The sequence below is a fragment of the Mustela nivalis genome (assembly GCF_964662115.1).
Source record: "Mustela nivalis genome assembly, chromosome: 11".
Lineage (NCBI taxonomy): Eukaryota > Metazoa > Chordata > Mammalia > Carnivora > Mustelidae > Mustela > Mustela nivalis.
The window spans coordinates 746674-767720 of NC_139030.1; the positions used below are offsets into that span (position 1 = coordinate 746674).

The following is a 21047-nucleotide window of genomic DNA, read 5'->3' on the forward strand; positions in this document are numbered from 1 at the left end:
CATAGGGCGAGTTCTGGCAGTAAACAGAGCTTCCACACCCTCTCTCTGTGGAATGAAGGCACATCACCATCTCAGCTTATCAGTGTGCTCACCATTCAGGAAGCCCCAGTGAACGTGAATGTCCAGAGTTTTTAATTGGGATCTCACTACTCAAGCATGACCAATTACATCATTGGGCACATGACTGAACTCAGTCCCCTCACTCCAACCCGTCAGGCTTGCCCCAAATCCCAACCCTTGAATTACATGGTAGATCTTTTTGGTGACATCCTCCATCCTAAAGCTACCTCAGGGCCTAACAGGTCACCTCATGAGAATCACAAAAACATTCTTATCACCCAGAAAATGCAAAGGTTTTTAGAAGTTCCTTATCAGGAATCCAAGACAGAGACCAAATTCCTTACTATATACTATGGCCAGGAAGGATGAACATGGAAGATGGAAGGGTCACAAACCACTGTAATAGCTAAGATTTTTTTCTTTCACCAAAAGCCAATTTTCACCCCCACTGAGAATACATCCTCTAAGACAATGAAGAGACAGCCCCCCAAAACCAGAATGGAACTTTATTGTGTAAAGTTTATAGAAGTATGACTAGTATTCTTCTGTACAAAGTACACAACAAACAGTTTTAAATACAAGTGAGAGAAATGTGAGTCCTATGACAACATCTGATACAAGCAGAACCATTTACAGATACAATAAAAAAATTTTTAAAATATCATCTTCTTTCTCCAAAGAGTCCATTGCGCATTTCTTAGAGATGGGGACACATCCCAGGCAAGGTCACAATGGCATTTTATTGCCCTCGATGCTGATTTTCACTGCGTGTGCAGATCTGCTTTTTTTTCTGATATCTGTGAACTTTCTCATCTGCTTATCCAGTCGACTGATACCCTTCTTGGAGGTCCCCTGAAACTAAGAGTGGGGTAAAAATTAAAGAGCAAATTATTGAAATACACAAATCTAGTTTTGTCTTTCATCTTCTTTTATCTGCAAGTTAACAGTCAGAAGAGCTCCAATCTCTGTAATAATCACAATATGCTTTGGTGACCTCAGGAACAAGATGAAGTGTACACACCAGTGTTAGCAATGTGCACATATTAAACTCTCGCAATGAAGATTAACAGTTGTCTGTGTCTTATTTTAAAATTCTGCCTCAGTCCACAGAAACCTCCTAGATGAAAGGGGGAAAATTTAAACTATGATTCCCCCAATTCCATTCACTTACATTTTGACTATATGCTTTTCCCTTTCAAAGGTCAAACATGGAGCTGGCCACTTCAGATATTCACCTCCCAGCAGTGCTGGCATGAAGAATAGTGATTTTCTAAGGCAAGGGAAGTCATCTGAGAAAAAGCCTTAAGCATAACGAATGAGGTGAGAGGATGAGTAAAGCGAACCCATTAAGTGCTGAAGCTCTAGTTTCAGACTTGGGGTGAATCCCCACTTTGCTTCAGCGAGTTCTAGAGCCCTATGCAAATCAGGCCCCTCCTTTCAGGACTGCTAAGAGAAGTAAATGAGATAATTGTGTCAAATACTAGCACACAGTCAGTGCTCAAAATACGTATCAGCTATTACTATTATTACTACTACTTTGGAACCAATTATATTTATATTAAATAAGTACACTTGATAACAACAAAAAAAAGCAAATGAAATCTTTTGATCCAAGGGTATTACTACTTTTTACATCTCTTCCTGCTTGCCATATATGTTTAAAGATTTGGTTGTTAGATTATTTCTTTTTTAATTTTTAACAACTATGGGTCTTAAAAGGATGCCATCTCTAAGAAACTGACCTTTAGAAATGGTGAGGAGGTCTGCCACTTAAAAGTTAAAGACCAGGGGAAACTCTTCTGGTTGACTATAGTGTTACTGACAATTCCGATCCTTAAGAATGTTGAATGGTATAAAAAGGGACAAGTTCTTCTATTTCTCCCCAGATGTTTATTACTGAATCACCTGTGAAGCTCAATTCCAAGATTGCTAAAAGAAGGCGAGGCCCAGAAGGAGACACTCTGGGTCAGTTATCAGTGTGATGATGTTGAGTTGAGGAGCCTCTCAAGTCTTATCCCACCTCTAGAACTCAGCATACCCCTCAGACAGAAGCAAGGAACCCTCAGTCAGTCTTGAACAAGAGTGATCATCCACCCTATATTTTCTAAAACAATCCCAAGTCCAAATATTTATGTCAATTTAACAGTTGGCACTAGTACTCTGAGTTAGCAAAAACATTCCTTATCAGAGGAGAAGGAGCTATGCTTCTATCACCCTATAGAATCCCCAGATTTTCTGGATAGTCCTAAACATGTGACCTTTCAAATGTGCCCTGATTCTTAGTACTTAGAGTCAGTCCATATCAGAAGCCCACTCAGATCTCCACCAATTACCTAACTCCCAGCAGCTTTACACGCCATTAGAAACATCTCCCAGCACCTCTCTAACAATCTGAGCCATCTAGCCTCCACAAAAGGGACACACCCAGGTCACACTGATCCATTCCTATTTATATTTAGACTTATAGCTGGCAGATGCCTAGTTTCCCCAAGTCAGAGAACACAAAAGATTTAGTACCTAACATGCCAAATTCAATGACCTCTCTCCTAATTCAACTCTGTACCACACCTCCTTAGAACACTGAGAGTGTATGCTGCACTGTTTCATCAGTGAAAAACCAAAAGTAGCTTAAAATATTAGCAAGATGGGTTTGCTTGAAAAAAAAAAAAAAAAAAAAAAAACCTATGGCACAACTGTATTATGACACAATATTAAGTCACTGAAGAATGTTTACTTAAATTAATTTTACCATATTTAGTAAAACAAAAATCCACCAAAGTATGAAACAACAATTTTGCATAAAAGTTGAAACAAAAACACCAAACCACAAAACCAGTAATGTGTATGTACAATATAAAAAGGACAAAAAGGAAATAGCCCAAAATGTTAATATTAAGGTGTGGTGGAATTATAAGTGACATTAACTTTATTTGTGCTTTCTGCATTTAAAAGTTTATATAAAAACATACATTGTGTTTGTCATTTTACTGTTATCTTAAAAGCACTCCATGGAATAAACATTTCAATATACAATGTAGTGTAGGTTACTGCATTATTTAGGAGTGAAAAATCAGAAACCATAGAGGAATAAATAAACAAATTATATATTCACATGATAGACTATTATGCAGCCAATATAAAAGACAAATGATAAGGTGGTTTAATGAGGGGAAATTACCAAAATTATATACAGTGTAATTTTATGAAAGTATCAATAGAAAAAAAGGGCAAAAAATATAACAAACTGCTTTTGAATGGTGGCTGATTTCTCTTTCTAATCTCAGAATTTTCTGTAATTATAACCACAAAAAAACAAATTTGAAGCATTACTGGGAATACATTTAACACAACAAACTGTTAACACTGGGGTCTTTGAGAAGAGCAGGGCTTTGAGATGGGGTTATTCTATAGTGTTTTATATTTACTTATGTACTTTCAAAAATAAAAATGACATTTAAAACAAAGAGTTTCATTTGAAAGTCATTTACTCAAATTTTCTTCTGGAAAATATGTTTTCTAATAATACTCATTAGTGTCTGCAATGTGGAAGCCCTGAGTGAATTCATAAGGACTCTTCCTGAACAGGAAAAGAGTGTCAGGTGGTTTAAGGACAATACCCTAAAATGTAACATGAAACCACTAAGCTCCCAAACATGCCTACTAGACTTGGACCTAGATAGTACTGGCACATTATGATCTCGGGAGTGCTGGGATGAAGGAAAGGAAAGCAGCTTGAACTTGCCTCTCTGTCTGCTAGTCACCGCTCTGCTCTAGCAGGAGACTGGGCCACTTCTTCCCACCTGCCCAGCACCTACTGGGAGAATGGGATCAGAACCAGCAACACTGGCAGACAGGCACATGCCTTTCAGGACACAGCTAGGCTTCCAAAGAAGAATGGCCACTGAAACTTTTTTTATTACATTTTCTCTGTCTTACTGTATTACATTTTCTCTGTCTTACCGTTCTCAATTCTCAAACCTAAGTGACTGGGACAGCAAGAGGGGAAAAGACAGTGGAAAAAGGAAAGGTAAAAAGAAAGAGAAGTGGCTGAGGAAGATAAGGGATATCAAGGGATGTGGATATGGGTAAAAGTACAAAAAAGGGGAAGGAAGTATGAAAAAGTTCTTGGCACTGAAGTAGTGCTCTTCTACCTGCATTTATTCTCAGTAAGTGGAAAGTGTGCTTTGTTTTGATTGCAGCTTAATATAAAAAATGAACTGGCACAAAGGTGAGTGTAGTCCATGAAAATAGCTGCCCAAGCAGGGGTCATGGAGAAGTCACAAAAGGAAGGCAACACACTCAGACTCTCAAGAGCACACTGCTACAAAGGTAACGCTATTCATCTCAGAGCACAGCAGGGAGTGAGTGTGACTTTAAGGGTGGGTCCCAACATTTTCATTTCTAACCATGTATTAAATAAGTATTAATCAAATTTATCTCTTAACTATTTAGTGGAAGCCTTTACGCAATGGGTCCCCTCAAATGCAAACTAATGAGCCACTGACAATGGGAGGAAAAGTCACTTCCCTTCCATCAAGAAGCTACTCATCACTTTACATGCTTGTAATGCAGACCACTATGATTCTGGACCCTAAAAAAGACTTTTTAATAAAAATGGGTAATAGGAAGATCAAAATGCTTACCAGGGAATTAATTATCCATGAGTTTCTGGGGTACTAATAAAGGAAGGGACTTCCATTTCGATTTCTAAATATTCAACAGAACTTGAAAGTCATGAAGTGTTTGTTAAGGTCATTATTTCAGTAACTAGAAGTGGGCTGGGCCTTTTCTGGTTAGGAAAGCACACGCACACTTGTTTTCACTCTAGCTGCTGACAATTCAAGCTCATGCACAGAGCATGCTTCCTTGGGGATACCTCCCGGATACACTCTGGTTGGGCCAGGACTACAGGGGCATCCTGTTGCCTTCAATGCTGAACTTGACAGCACGGTGCACTTTGCTGAGTCGTTTCTGTTCTGCAAATCGCCTCTTATGCTTTTCCAATCGGCTTAGGCCCTTTTTAAGAATACCAGGCTAGAAAGAGTAGTTTGAATGGAGAATAAAAAAAGATTACTGAGGAGCAATGAAGATCACGGAGTAGTATTTACAGTGATGACAGAGGAAGTGTTTACCCTAAATATTTCACAACAGAATTACTTAAAACAGTTGAAGAGAAAGGAAGGGGTAGATTGCAGAAGTAGAGAGTTCTGTTTCTCATGGTTCTAAAAAAATGACTGCATGAGAACACTCTAGACTTCAAGATTCAGTTGAAATAAAGGGACTGATAATGTTGCTTTAAGTCTGAAGTAAAGCTCACAAGCAATGATCTGGCTAGCTAAGAGACCAAAAAACAGCTCTCTTTAATAAATCAGATAAACCTCAAGAGCTGTTAAAAGTTATAACATGTAAAGTAAAAGACAAAATAGTAACTTCCACTTGAGATCCACCTCGCTATTTCCCTCCTCACTTACTTACCCTGGATGACTCCATTTCCACATTCCACTTAGGTCTGACAACATAGTCCTTGTTTGAGGGCATGGGGACCCTTGCTCGGGCACAGAATCCAGGATCTCCAGGTCTGAGGGCCCTGAGAATAGGAAGAAAACCATACTATTTTGTAGCCAATCACAGCTAGGTCCAGCTGATTCAGCTGCACAGGTATTTCAAACTTCTTCTGCTTCCCCAGGTCACCCTATCTGCCCTCTTGCTATCTCAGCTGACCTCACCATCACTCACATTACTCTAAAAGTTCTTCTACTTCCCTCTCAAAGCCAACTTCCTCTGCATTTTCAGGAGTTCTCTTAGCCTCACTTCAGGTTCAGATATAATCAAGCCTCTCTCCTTTCCAAGGCTGGCTCCCACATCAGAACCCCAAATTCCAATTTCTCTGGTCTGGTGGAGCTCCTCACAGTCTCACTTGTGAGATGAAACATCTGGTAGCCAAAATGATCCCCCAAAACTGAGTATGCCCTCAAAGTAGTTTTTGTGTATTACATATGCAATTAATACAATAATTTCTGCTTCTTGTTTTGAAAAGTTTGGATAATCACAGATTCATATGTAGTTTTAAGAAATAATACAGAGAGATCCAGTGTCTCTCCCAATGGTAAAAGATGCAAAACTATCCAAGAACTACAATACTAATGTTGATAAGTCCATCGGTTTTTATTTACATTTCCCCCAGTTTTACTTACATTCACTGTGTGTTTCTGTATTTATTGTTCTATGCAATTTTATCACAAGTGTAGGTTCGTGTATTTACTACAAGGGTCCTTCCTATTGCCCGCTTAAAAAACACGTCCACCCTTTTACTCCATCTGCCCGGCCCCCAGCCCTGGTGACCATGAATCTGTTCACTTCTCTTATTTTAGCATTTCAAGAATAAATGGAATACACTACATAATCTTTAGCTTTATCCGCTAAACATAATTCCCATGAGGATCCATCCAAGTTGTTATATCTATCAGTATTTGTTCCTTTTAATTGCTGAGCAGTATTCTACAGTACAAATGTGCCACAGTTTGACTATTCACCTGCTGAAGGACATCTGGATTGTTTCCAGTTCTGGACTATTATGAATAAAGCTGTATATTCATTTATAGGTTTTTGCACAAATTTAAGTGTTCATTTCTCTGGGAAAAGTGTCCAGGACTGCAAGTGCTGGGTTGTATGATGGTTACATGCTTAACTTTACATGCACTGCCAAACTGTTATCCAGAGGAGCTGTATCATTTTACTCACATTAAGGTATGAGTGAGCTGGTTTCTCAACATCCTTGCCAGCATTTGATGGTGTGACATAGTTACTTTTATGTATAAATTTAAGACTAAATTAAGACTAGCACCCCTCAAAAGTAAAGCCTATTTATAAACATCTGGGCATTCAAATCACTCAACTTTTAGGTAACTATTTACTCTATTGGTAAATGGAGAGTAGGTATATGTTTGTCTGTGTGGGGGGAGGTTGGAGTGGGAGAAGAGGATAAAAAATTCATTTCTATTTCCTTGTATGGAGTGTAATCTTTTTTTTTTTTTTTTTAAAGAGAGAGAAAGTGTGAAAGTGAGGGGGTGGGGAGGGCAGAGAGAGCAGGAGAAGGACTCTTAAGCAGGCTTCATGCCCAGTGCAGAACGTGATCTCTCAACCTTGAGATCATGACCTGAGCCAAAATCAAGAGTCAGAAGTTTAACTAACTGAGCCACCCAGGCACCCCAAGTTTCATCTATTCTTAATATCAAGCTTCTATAAGTTTCAAATACAGGAATAAATTAAGTGGCTAGCCAAAGAAAATTCTCATAACCTATTCTCCCCTAAAGCTGCCATCTGTCCCATCATCAAATCTATCCACAAATCAACACCACCAGTGCTATCTAGCTCTTCTTCCCCCCTCTCTTGCAATCTGGGTGCCACCTGATTGCCAGCACTCACTGCACAAACTCCTCTGTAGCCTCTGCAATGGCCCATGCCCTTTGCAGCTACCCCTCTCCAGCACGGCCTCTTCATTCTCCTCTAGTGTTTCCTCCAGCATGCAGAGCAACACCTACTCACTCACTTTCACTGGCTACACCCTTTTCAAAGTGGTGTGGTTTATTTCTTACTCTATACTTCCTTGGTTCCACAATCATTTCTGTGAAAATAACTGTCAAATCTATTGTCTCTGGCCCCAAATCCAGGTTTTAGACCCATGATATTTACATTATAAATATCATACATGATATTTGTAAGAGTATTTCACTAGGCATCTCACATTTACTATGCCCAAAGCAGAAGGCACCTATGTCCTCCAAATCTACTCTTCCTCTCTATTTAGGCAAATGGTAATACCACTGCCTGAGTTACTTGGGATAAAACTGGTATCTTCAACATTAGTCAAACTCCTCACCCACAGAGTCACCAATTCTTGGCAATTTTGTACCTCAGTTTCACGGCCTTCAGCTTCTCTGCACTCTAACCCACCTTGTACCACGATACCACCAGCACCAGCATTCCAAATCAAATCTGACGTCATATCTATGTCCACTTTCTATAGAATCACAAAGAGAAGTGACAATTCCACAACTTGATTTAAACCCCTTCAAAATCTGGCCCACATCTATAGTCTCAAACTCATCTTGTACAATCTCAGGTACCACACTATTGCCCAACCACTTCAGTCTACTTGCTATTCCTGAAGCAGACTTTGCATGATAACCCATACCATTACTTAAACTCTCCCCTTTACTTAAAAACTCTTTATAGACATTTTAAGAGCATGGGCCACTTTTGGTTTTTATATTCCCAGAACTCAACACAATCTAGCACATAGCAAGCAGCAACAAAATCTTTACTGAAATGAACTATTTCTCAATGTTACATCCTCTAGACCACCACCACGTTTGTGGATATTCAATAAATGTTAATCTGAAAGCCATCCCCCCACCAAGGTAAAGATAACGTTTCATTTGCCGTTTTTTTAAAGCAATAAGCAGAAGATTTTCTATATGAAGTCTAAGAACAACAATTAATAAAAAAAATCTTACTTCTCTTCTCCTGTCAGCACCTTTTCCAGGTCTCTTCGGGGTGTCTGACCACCAGTGCTGTGAAAAAAATTATCAATGAGATACCAAGAATGTTAGAACCTTAGAACTAAAAAAAACCCAGCAAAGCGAAATATCAAACTTGGGCCGCAATTTGGTCCTTTACACTGGATCTGGGAAAATTACTCCAAATCTTTTAAAATTATAACTTCTTTTAATGATAGTTTGCATACCAGGTTTCATCATGGGTGAGGAATAACTGCCATTTTTGTAACTTATAACTTTGTCATCCTGAATGCAATTGCATCTGGTTTGCTGATACAAACTGGAACAGGAACAATTTTTTTTCTCCTAAGAATCTGAAAATGGGCCTGAGAAAGAGTTTTTCCTGCAACTGGCGGGAAAAACACAAGCAACCTCTAAATTTGGCAGAGGCCACATTCCACCAAATCAAACCAAAAAAGAAGAGAGTGTGGGCCTTCACTGTACAGTACCACATTTAAACTAAAAGGGTATAAACTATACAGACCTACGAAGCTGAGAGAAAAGACAAAATCCCATCACTCTGCAGGATTCTTAACGACCTGATTACAAAACCTGAGTTGCTGGAACAATATTTACTCTTCATACCTGTTCATTCTCCGTCGTTGAGGCATTTGTTCTAGATCTCTCTGCTCTCTTTCTTCTCTTGTCATACCTTTGTAGTTTGAGGTAAGACCGAATATAGGCCGAGACCATTCATCTGTAACAAGGAAAGTCAATTATTTAGACTAGAAAGTAGCATATCTGCTACCATTCCCTGAAATAATAATATTACATCCTAGTATGATGTAATATTCCAGGCTTTAGAATATTCTTTCCCTAAAGATACCATTATTTCAGAACCGTTTCAGGATAAACACAGCAGGTAATGATACCAGTACTATAACCAGCTTCCGCTGATTCAGAAAACTGAGTGTCAAAAATTCATTTATGCCTTTAACTACCACAGAGGTTTAAAGGAAGTAATAACTGACTCACTTTGACAATCATCAATTAGCTGTACTGACATTTCAAAGACAGCCTAATTTGTAAGTTGACTCTACTGAAAACAGATCTTGAAATTCTTCTAGCTTCCTAGTATAACCAAAAACAAGCTCCCTTATTACTTGTCAAATGTCTAAATCTTCAAAAATTGCATTTTAACAGTACAGCACAGAGTCTAGATTTCATTAAGTCTAAGAAAGCTGCTACAGTGATGTGACCATGAACCAAAGTAAAACATGCCCACCATTTAGTCAGTAGAAGTCCAGGGGTGAAGTTTTTGTTCTCAAACAAAATATAGCTTACTGCTGCATTTACTACACCATCAAAGCAAGCAAGAATATTCAGAAAGAAGATTAGGTGTTATCAAATAAGGGAGCAGGGAGTCTCAGGGAGTCTATGTATCTTTATATATTTTGCCTACCAACCCCACTATTAGATTCAGAATTACTGTTATAGTACGTCATGGGTATTAGTCTGAATATTCTGCTTCTCTCGGCTTAGGGCAAAATGAGAGCTGAGAACTACTGCATAAAAGCATTAGAAGTTTATCACATAATAATGCACTGCAGTTTATTAACAAGATCAAAAATGTAATACTTCTCTAGTTCACAAAAAAAATTTCTCTAAAAACCTTTGATAATCTCAAAAACTGAGTAGAAAAGTAATTATTATATTCACATATAGGAATATTTTTTTAAAGATTTATTTATTTATTTATTTGAGAGCGAGAAATCACAAGTAGGCAGAAGTAGGCAGAGAGGCAGGCAGATAGAGAGGGTGAAGCAGGCTCCCTGCTGGGCAGAGAGCCTGATGTGGGGCTCGATCCCAGGACCCTGGGATCATGACCTGAGCCGAAGGCAGAGGCTTAACCCACTGAGCCACCCAGGTGCCCCAGGAATATTTTTGATATATCCTTGAAGTTTAAAAAATTCCTTTGCAACATGGAACATAGAAGAAGTAAGAAGAATGATGAAAACACACACGGTTTTCATTCTTAAAACTGAAAGATACAGTAATTGATTAGATTAATTCCAGTTAGACTCCTGGATTTCTCAGTTATCATTAAATAAGAACATGCAAAACACTTTGAAAACCATTAAAAAAGTAACAACAGCACTAGCGGCTAACATTTCTTGAGGTCTTACTATGTGCTAGGCACTGTGCTTATATATATATGTAATATATACAACTATATATAATCGTATATAATATATAATACAGTACCTATATCCTCTAATTTAATCTTTATAATTCAAAGTGAACATGTCATTATTTTACAGAGGAGGAAACCAAGGCTTAGAGCTTAAATCACTTGCCTAAAGAATGCAATAAGGTAGATGGTGAATCCAGGATTTGAACCCAGATATGATGGACTCTAGGGCCTGTATACTAACCCCCTCTCTATATATGCTCTTGAGCCAGGATTAGAAAACTTTTCACTTGCTATCCTTAATATTCATAGCATACTTAAATATGCTGAGGAACATTTTAAGACTAAGGCTAAAAAACTGGTACCCACAAGAAATTACCAAAAGAATTTCTATTCTACGTCATGAATCCATTTTAAATGAATATTGGTAAAAATATAGTTTGCTTTTATACATACACGTCTTTCTGACATACATAAACACAACACAACAAAAAGCAAAATGTACATACTGATTAATTTCCCTGCCATATCCTTGTTGGACCTTGATTCCTTGGGGTGTTTATAGAGATACATCACTGCTCGTCCAATCCCACTATGCTTCAGGGTCTCCTGGCTCACACTAGGTAGCTGGCGAACACAAACACATACAAATACATTAATCACTAAAAAACTGGGAGTCCTGCCAATCTATTCTAGAGGACCTCCAACACCTGGTTCTTTCACAAAAGAATAAGGAAAATTTCATTTTCAGAATCTGCAGACATTGAACACAAAGATACTCTGTGTTCCTATCAAGAGTTGAGATTTCAGTATTACACTGAGTCAAAGTAAAACTTAATGTGGAAAGTGTAAACTAACCCTACTCAGAAGTTAGCAGTTTAATAACAAGCATCAGTACAGGCCTCTGAATCAAACAGACCTCAGTCTGAACCCAAGCATAGCCAATCTGCTAGTTATGTGACCTTGGACAAGTCATTTAACTTCTCATGAGTCTTCATTTCCTCATCTGTAGAATGAATACAATACACCTACTTTACACATTTGTTGTGAGGAATAAATGAACCAATACATGTATGAACACCTGGCACACGGGAAGTTCCTTGGGAATTCTTTCAGAAGTTAAGTAGCCTGCCCAAGGTGTCACAGCCACATAAAGGTGGCTCAGCTCAAGATTTCATGAGCAAATTTATCTGAATCTGAAATTGGTGCCTTTTCTACTTCAAGTGCCTTCCTAAAACATGTCCACTGCTACACAATTCCTCTTAGATAAATAATAGCAACTCCAAGATCTTTTTCCTTCAATACTATAGTTCCATGAAATGTTATAAGGCCTTCCTTTTTATGCTCATTTTATTTAGTATGTTTCTAATAGACATACCTATTGAAACCCCTCTTCTGGCAGACTAAGGCAGAAATGTTAAGTACATGCTGACACAGAGGTTGTAACAATACAAACCACATCAGATAATCAATGAAGGACATATACTTAGATTATTTGCCTCTAACCTCTTGCAGAATCTTCAATAGCTCCTCTCGTATCTTCAATGCTGGCAAACTCCTATCTGGTAGAGGGGAGAGCCATTCTTTGATGGCAGACATCACACCACTGTCAATAAATGTTTCTTTAAGGTCCTGCCTGCAATTAAAAAAAAAGTCAAGTCTCTGAACCTTGGTTCTACCATAGGTTGCTCTGGATTTTCTTATATATTTAGTGGCATTTCCAAAGACTGCTTTTAAAGTTACTCAACCACCTTACTGAGTACCTATTCTTGTTTCAAAAGCAATATAAAATTTAGTTCCTACTTAAAAAAAAAAAAAAAAACAGATTTGACACACAAAGATCATTTGTTAAAAACCTGAATTATATAAGACAGGTTAACACTATATGAATGGTACAGATAATAAGAATAAAGAGCTCCAATAATTATAACTGAAAAAAAAAAATCTTTATCAGAATAGAGATTCTCAAACTGGTTTAGATGATAGAGAACCCAAAATTGTGTTAGTCTTGGCAGGACACCTAACTTGGTTAGATTCAAGGAGAAATCAGTTGCTTAAGAATATAAGTAAACCAGTGAAACAGCCTAGTATCAAGATCTATCAAAAGAGGGTCCTTATTCTAGAAGACCAGTGACATACTTAATGATATAACTGGTCATATAAGCCTCCTACAATACAGGCTTTAACCAGTCCCCCAGAATTTTCTCTGTGCTCAATTACACTGGGAAAAGAGATGTAATTTTACTAGACTCAAAACAAGAGTGGATAAAAAACAAAAGTAGTGGTTTACGTGCTTTTCTTTCCTTAATGTCAGTTTGCTATTTGTTCTGTTCTGTTTGTAACAGGATCAAGACTTAAGAAAAATTTATGAGGGGGCACCTGGGTGGCTCAGTCAGATAAAACATCCAACTCCTGATTTCAGCCCAAGGCATAATCTCAGGATGATGAGAGCAAGCCTTGCATCAGGCTCTGAGCCAGGCATGGAGCCTGCTTAAGATTTTCTCTCTCCCTCTGCCCCTCACGCACCTCTTAAAAAAATAAAATAAAATAAAATTTGGGAGGAAGTAATATAATTTAGGAAATTCTATTTATTATTATTTTTCTATGAATTGACAGATAGCAGTCATTAAATAACATCTCTAGAACACCAGTACATAGTTTGAATATTATTCCATTAAGAGGAAACAACTTTTTCAAGGAAACAGAATACTTACTTCTTAAGGTGCATGACCACAGTAGGTAATAATGTTAATTTTTTCAGTGCTGGCTTTTTTTGATTGTTCAACTGTCTGTCTTCCTATCCAGGAAGAAAAAGATTTTTTAAAAAGCAACACTTATTGTTAATAATAAATTGTAACCACTATAATTCTAAACTTTAAAATAAAGCAGCAATATCTCCTAGTAACAATTTTTTCTACAAGAAAACTAAAAAATGAACTTTTTAATAGAACCCCAAATTCTACGTCTGTATTTTTTTATTTTTTTCAGTGTTCCAAGATTCACTGTTTATGCACCACATCCAGTGCTCCATGCTCTCCTTAATACCCACCACCTCTACATCTGTATTAATCAAACCTACAAAACCATTAGATAGCTTAAACAATTACAAATTTAGAGGAATAATGTTATTGTTATTAAAGAAGAGTTTCAGTATTTACTTTAGTGCTTTTTCCTATTTTAATTATAGAAAATTTCAAATTCTACCAAGATAGAAAACAAACTAACATACTATCACATATATGTCCACAATTAAACACCCATGACCAGTCTTATTTCAGCTACATGTCTCCACATACTTTTCTCTTAAGTGAGGAAAGAAAAGAGGAAGCCACCAGTGACCCATCTTACCTCCGCAGCCTCATTCATCTTGACAATCATAGCACTCACTACGTCGTCAGCGTCACTAATAAAAGTACCACCATCTCGGTTACGCCTGCGCTTGCCGCTCATGCTCTTTTTCCGCTGCAACATCATCTCGAAATCCGACAGGAAGTCCATACTAAGGAGCGACACAAAATCAAGTGAAATACAAAATCCCTTTTCTTTTATTTTATTTAAAAGACTCTATTTATTTATTTGACAGAGAGAGATCACAAGTAGGCAGAGAGGCAGGCAGAGAGAGCAGAGAGCCCAACGTGGGACTCTATCGCAGGACCCTGAGATCATGACCTGAGCCAAAGGCAGAGAGGCTTAACCCACTGAGCCACCCAGGCACCCACAAATTCCCTTTTAAATACAAATCTCCTTTTGTCACAGTTAAGAACCACCAACTTTCTTAATTCTAATACCACAAAATGCTACTTTCTTCTAAACTTCAAATACTTACAACTTGGCACCTTTCAAGATACCAGACTTCTCTGAACAGAGATTACAATCATCTCAACCAAAGAAAGTGAAATTCAACCAAGTAATATTTTGTAGTTAGGACTTTACCTCATTGCCCCTGGAACCCCAAAGTCAGCTTTTCTCTCAAAAAATGTATTTTTATGTTATGTTTCAGTAACTCAAGAAGAGCTTACACAGTGAGGATGACACAAATTAAGAAGCTGAGCACAGGGCAAATGAAAAGAAAAATAGTAAGCGTAAGTGTACTTTCAGACAGCACTTTATATAGAGAAAAAGAATGGAGAAAAATGGAACAGATTCTTTGCTACACTTAGTAAGGAACCAAAATAAGAAAAAACAAAGTTTGATAGTCTCTATCTTCATTTTTAAAGTACTCTTTAACAAATACCTTTATGATTTTTAATTTAAATTAACATATAGTATATTATTAGTTTCAGAGGTGAAGTTCAGTGATTCATCAGTCTTATATAAAACCCAGTGCTCATTACATCACATGCCCTCCTTAAGGCCCTTCACCCAGTTACCCCATTCCTCCACCCACTCCCCTCCAGGAACCCTGTTTTTAACAAATTCCTTTTTAAAAAATGAAACAAACTTACTGTTTTCCTCTCTTTATGTTATCATCAGAATCTGAATCTTCTGCTTCTTTTACCTGTGTTTCACTTTTTTCTTCCTCCAAATCTTCTTGGTTAAAACCCTACAGGCCAGGTAAATTTACCAGGGTTATTGCAATTTCCTTACAGATTTCCTTTAGTATAACTACTCTTAATTTTTTTTTGCATTTTTAAAGTAATACATTCATAAAAAGGTAAAGAGCAAAAAAGCTTCCTCCACCTTAGCTGCTAGTATTACTTTTCTTATGTCTTCTTCCAGAAATAGCCTATATTTACACATACATACTTCTAAACATATCTATTTCTTATCCCCTTTTATGATACAAATGGTAGCATACTTCACGCACTGGGTACAGTATATGCTGGTCTGCGCTTTCCACATTTAACAATAGAATATGGAGATCAATTAGCAATAATCGCGCCTCGGATAAACCTCATTGGCTGCGATACTGCCACTGTGCAAAGCTAGAATATGGAGATCAATTAATATTGGCATAAAGTGTCCTCATTCATTTTAAGGCTTTGGATTATTTCATACTATGACTGTAACCAATACATTGTTTATGTATTTTGCCACTGACATTTAAGTATATGCATTTGAAATTCTGTGAGATATTTACCAAACTCTTCATAGAGGTTATACTTATTCTTTCCAGCAAAGCATTAAGTACACCTGTTTCTCCAGTTTTTCACTACTACAAGTTATCAAACATTGATATTCGCCAATCTCTAAACCAAAAACTAAAAGGCATCTTTCTTTATATTCTCTTATGAGTAACGGTGGGCATTTTGTTCATGTTTAAAGGTCATTTTTAATTTTTTCTCTATGGAACTCCCAATTTCCTATGTCCATTTTCCTGTTGGATCTTTGTCTTATTGGTATGGATTTAAAACTTAGTCTCTTTAAAACAGCACTTTTTAAGTGACAGGGCCTGCACAATCTTCAATTGGTACAGTTGCATTTTGTTTATGGTAATGTTTTCCAAGCATAATTTTTTACTTTTATGCAATTAAAATGGTCAGTCTTTTCTTTATAGCTTCTTTTATGTTGTACTTAGATCTTTCCAATAGTTCAGAGTATGTTGTTTTTCTCCATGAACTAAACCCAAAATCAAGTTGATGGTAATTCTCTAAACTAGAGAAACACATCTTACTCTTGTAAAAAAGCTGCTTAATTGAGTATACGCACCATTCGTGCAATATCCAATCTCTGGCATACAGGCTCCCAAATATTTGTTGAATGAATTATTCCTATTATTCCTATTTTCCTTAGGTTCACTTTATTTTTCTACCCTCTTGAATCAGATTCTAAATTCATCTAAATTTCACTCTTTTAGGAATTAAAGTACTGATTTTTTTTTTCAATGCAAGAATTGTCTGACAAGAAAGTCTTAAATTTCTGGGTGGCAAGGTTATTTTGTTTGTGGATTTTGAATTTCTAATTCAATTTCTAATTGAATTTCTAATTTCACTGCTCTGCCTTCAGAAAATGTTTATACTTTGTAATTTTTGCAAAAGCTTGGTTTAAAATTTATATGGGAATGTGCTAAAAGAAAGTCAAGGCAATCTTGAAAAATAACAAGCTTAGAGGGCATCAACAACCAAATATCCACAGTTCTGTATTAACACTGCAAGGATAAAGAGACCCACAGAACAGACAAGAAACTGCCGAAATAGACTGGAAATCATCTACAGACACTTTGTTTATGACAAAGACAGCACTAGGGAGAAGCAGGAAAGGATGGCCTGGGTCAACTAGATATTCCAAATGGGAGGAAAAAATTTTTTAAACATTTTAAAGTAACTCTATATACCCAATGTGGGGCTTCTTTACAATCCCAAGATAAAGAGTCATAGGCTCTACCAACTGAGCCAGCCAGGAACCCCCTAACTTCTATCTCATACATACCCATTACAGGTGGATTCTCTAACTAAATGTGAAAGATTAAAATAAGCTTCTAGGGCGCCTGGGTGGCTCAGTGGGTTAAGCCGCTGCCTTCGGCTCAGGTCATGATCTCAGGGTCCTGGGATCGAGTCTGACATCAGGCTCTCTGCTCAGCAGGGAGCCTGCTTCCTCCTCTCTCTCTTTCTGCCTGCCTCTCTGCCTACTTGTGATCTCTCTCTCTGTCAAATAAATAAATAAATAAAACTTTTTAAAAAAAAGCTTCTAGAATATAACTCATGAGAGTATCTCTATGATCTTAGGAATAAGCAAAAATTTGTGGGAATTCAAAGTTTCACTATAAAGGAAAAGATGGATAAAGTCGATTTATATTAAAATTAAAAACTTTTGCTCAAGACTCCATTAAGAAAGTGAAAAGGAAAGCCAAAGAACAGAAAATAATTTTAACTTTTATAATCCCCAAACTTTTATTTTGTATTCTTGCATTTATTTCCAGATTACATAAAAAGAGACTCTTCAGTGGCTTTTTGGTCTGCTTGTTCTATTGGTTACATTCCACTCAGATAATAGATTTGTCCATTTCTCTCTGCCATTCTGTCAATTTTTGTTTTGTATATATGTATTTCGGCCACATTAGTATATATATACAATTTGAAAACCTTTTTCATCAATATAAAGTGACCCTCTTTTTTTTTTTTTGAAGATTTATTTATTTGAGAGAGAGAATCCAAGGCAGACTCTGCACTGGACACAGAGCCTGAGGGAGGGCCCGATTTCAAGATCCTGAGATCACAACCTGAGCCGAAAGGGTCACATACTTAATCAACTGTGCTACCCAGGCACCCCTAAAGTGACCCTCAAAGTCTCATATTCATATAGCTGTGCCAGTTTTTTTTTTACTAGCGTTCACACACAGTATCTTTTTCCATCCTTTTATTTTCGACTTTTCTTTACCTTCATGAATCATGAAATGAGTAAACAGCTATATTTTAAAATCCAGTCTGACCGCCTCTGTCCATTAATTAGAGCACTTGATATATTTGTTTAATATAACCTGAGATGTTATGAAAGCTTAAATCTGCTATCTTACTATATCCTACTCTAATTATTCCCTGTTCTATACCTCTTTCTTTTTCTCTTGCCTTCTTTTTGGATTGATAGCTTTTATTATTGTTTTTCCCCCCTATTAATTGGAAGTTACATATACCATTAGTCTTTTTAGTGGCCACTTTAGAGATCACATAGCAAAGTCTACTGATGTCGTTTTATACACATTTGCAAAGACCATGTATACTCCCAATTTGTTACTGCTGTCATATTCTAATTTTATAGATATTTCAACCCACACCACACATGACTTTCTTTTGTAGCATCAATACCCATTTAGACTTACCCACACACTTTTGTTGCTTTTTCTTCCTAAATCCCTGATTTTCCACCTGAGATTTTCTTTCTGCCTTTAGTATCTCCATCAATTGGTATATTGGTAAGATGAATTAGGAGGAAATCTTCATTCCTGACAAGTATTTTTGCTGAATGTAACAGAACACTAAGTTTGCAGTTAGTTTCTGTTAAGAAGTCAGCTATTAATCTGATTTTTGCCTCTCTGAATGTAATATTTTCCCCCTCTGGCTACTTTTAATTTTCCCTGTCTTCTTGGACTTCTTGCAATTTTACTATGATGTATTTAGGTACAGATTTTTACTGTATCATTGTATTTATCCTGCTTGTAATTTGCACAACTTCTAGAAACTCTTGCTTTACATTTCCTTAAATGCTTCTGCTATATTTTTCGAAGATTCCAATTCACTATGTTAAGCCTTCTCATGTATAATTTATAATTTTTTAATATATCTCAATTCTTCATTCTAAATAGCTCCTTCTAACCTCATTTTCTTTTCAAATAACTCTATTCTGTTGTTAAACTCATCCACCAAATTTTTAATTTCTTACTATAATTTTACCACTCCAGAATTTCTATTCAGTTCTCTTCTTCCAAATCTACCTTTTTAAAAAAATTGTTTGGTCTGGGGCACCTGTCTGGCCCAGCTGGTGGAACATGCAACTCCTGATCTCAGGGTTGTGAGTTCAAGCCCCATGCTGGGTATAGAGGTTACTCAAAAATATAATCTTAAAATTTTTTTAAATTAAAAAAAAAAATCAAAGTTGTTTGCTCTGACAAAATTTCTAATCTTTTATCTGCCTGAACAGTTTTTTTGCTTTTTAAGGAAACAGCCAAGATTCCTGTATCTAGACCCTCTATTTCTATTATCTGTTGTCACTATTGCTTCTTTTAACGTTATCTATGATTGTGTACCACACTACGTACCTGATAAACTACATAAATAATCTGAGGCCTGTGATGATGCTACCTTTGTCCTAAAGGGATTTGTCTGAATATGCCAGGTGTCTCAGAGCACTAGCCAATGAATTAAGGCGCACTGTCATTGAATCTCTGGGACTGAGGTTCTCTAGGTTGTTAGAAGACTCAAAGCTGGCCTAAAATCTAAGCAGACTCTTACCACTTCCACATCACTCTTAATCCAAGGAGTCCCAATTCTGAGGATGCAGTTTTCAAAGTCTCCTAAGCTCAGCAAAATCTGACCTCCAAATTTTGACCCCTGAGGCTGTCAAAAATATGACCAGCCTCTCAGCCTAATCAGGCAACCATCCCAGAAAAAGCAGTTTTAAATGCTGAGCTTTACCATCTGGGGTTTGGCTTAGTAATTCTTTGCTACATTGTTCCTCTGCTGATCAGATTTTTAAACATTTGTCTGGCTTTTCTAGTCATCCTTAGTGGAAGGGTTGGTCCAAATTACCTAGCCTGCCACTGCTAGAATCACAAGTTTTGTTAAGTATTATGAATCTTTCCCTTTAGCATTATAAGGTACCTGTCACCATCTCTTAAAATGTCCCCCACCAATTAATTCAATTTTGCCTTTTATGCTTCTGTACATACTTTTAATTCACTTTTCTGAATCCTCTATTTTAGACATTTCTACTGAACACATTATAATTGTTTATTTCTACTTATTGTAGTTACCTATTTGGGAACCACTGCCACAGAAACAAAAACGATAGTCTAAGAGGAAATATCTCCCTTATACTTACTGTAAATTCTTCTTCCTCTTCATCACCAGATTCTCCAAATATGTCTGCAATAAGATTTCTAGAAGAGAAGGAAATCATTTGCTTTCTTCTCATTTGCCCAGGAACCATGAAATCTTTTTCTAATAAGGTATATTTTATGTACAGTAAAATGTGCAGATCTTAAGTGTCCATTTTGGTGGATTTTGAGAAAAGTACACATTCATGTAACCATTACCCTCATCAAAATATAGAACAATTTGATCTCTCCAGGGAGTTCAGTCGTGGCCCTTTCTAGCCAGTCCCTACATGAACATCCTAGAGCCAACCACCATTCTGATTTCCATCACCGCAGATTAATTTTGCCTGCTCCTGAACTTCACATCAGTGGAATCAGACATGTCTTCTTCACTTTCACTTAATACTATTGAGATTCATCCACGTTATATAGTGTGTAGCAATAGTTCAGGATTCCTGAATCCCCCAAAGGCATGCAGTCAGGCAGGATATATTATATTTTACTTCTCATTACAAAATTTTAATACAAGTTTAAAAAAACTTAAAAGACAAACCCCTCTCTACCACCTCTATGAACCCTTGAAAACTCATGTTATACTGTCACTTACTCTTCTTCATTCCCAGACTCACTATCACTCCCAAACAGATCCTTCTCTTCATTTTTCTTATCAGACAACTCTTCTTTCCCTACTTCTTCTTCACTGTCAGATGCTAGAGTCTTCTCTCTTTTGCCTGATTTGTCTGATATAACATCACTGTCAGAGTCATCTGCATCAGAGACAACACGACTCTTCTTTGCTGCTGTCAAAAAAGGTGCAAAATATCATTAA

General features: G+C 37.0%; 1 protein-coding gene across 11 annotated transcripts in view; it reads right to left on the reverse strand.

Moving 5' to 3' along the window:
* Positions 1-547: 547 nt before the first annotated feature.
* Positions 548-21047, reverse strand: part of IWS1 (interacts with SUPT6H, CTD assembly factor 1) — a 36038-nt gene continuing 15538 nt past the window's right edge. For 4 of the 11 annotated variants that reach the window (XM_082690326.1, XM_082690325.1, XM_082690322.1 and 1 more), the window contains exons 4-14: positions 20826-21015; positions 20224-20281; positions 15195-15292; positions 14098-14248; positions 13464-13546; positions 12256-12385; positions 11259-11376; positions 9204-9315; positions 8577-8633; positions 5536-5647; positions 548-918 (exon numbers count right to left, since the gene is read on the reverse strand). In XM_082690326.1, coding sequence (XP_082546452.1) covers positions 787-918; positions 5536-5647; positions 8577-8633; positions 9204-9315; positions 11259-11376; positions 12256-12385; positions 13464-13546; positions 14098-14248; positions 15195-15292; positions 20224-20281; positions 20826-21015 — 1241 coding nt within the window. In that variant the 3' untranslated portion in view covers positions 548-786. Of the gene's footprint in view, positions 919-4703; positions 5095-5535; positions 5648-8576; positions 8634-9203; positions 9316-11258; positions 11377-12255; positions 12386-13463; positions 13547-14097; positions 14249-15194; positions 15293-20223; positions 20282-20825; positions 21019-21047 lie in introns of all 11 variants that reach the window. The other 7 variants (XM_082690324.1, XM_082690323.1, XM_082690319.1 and 4 more) reach the window with 3 other exon arrangements.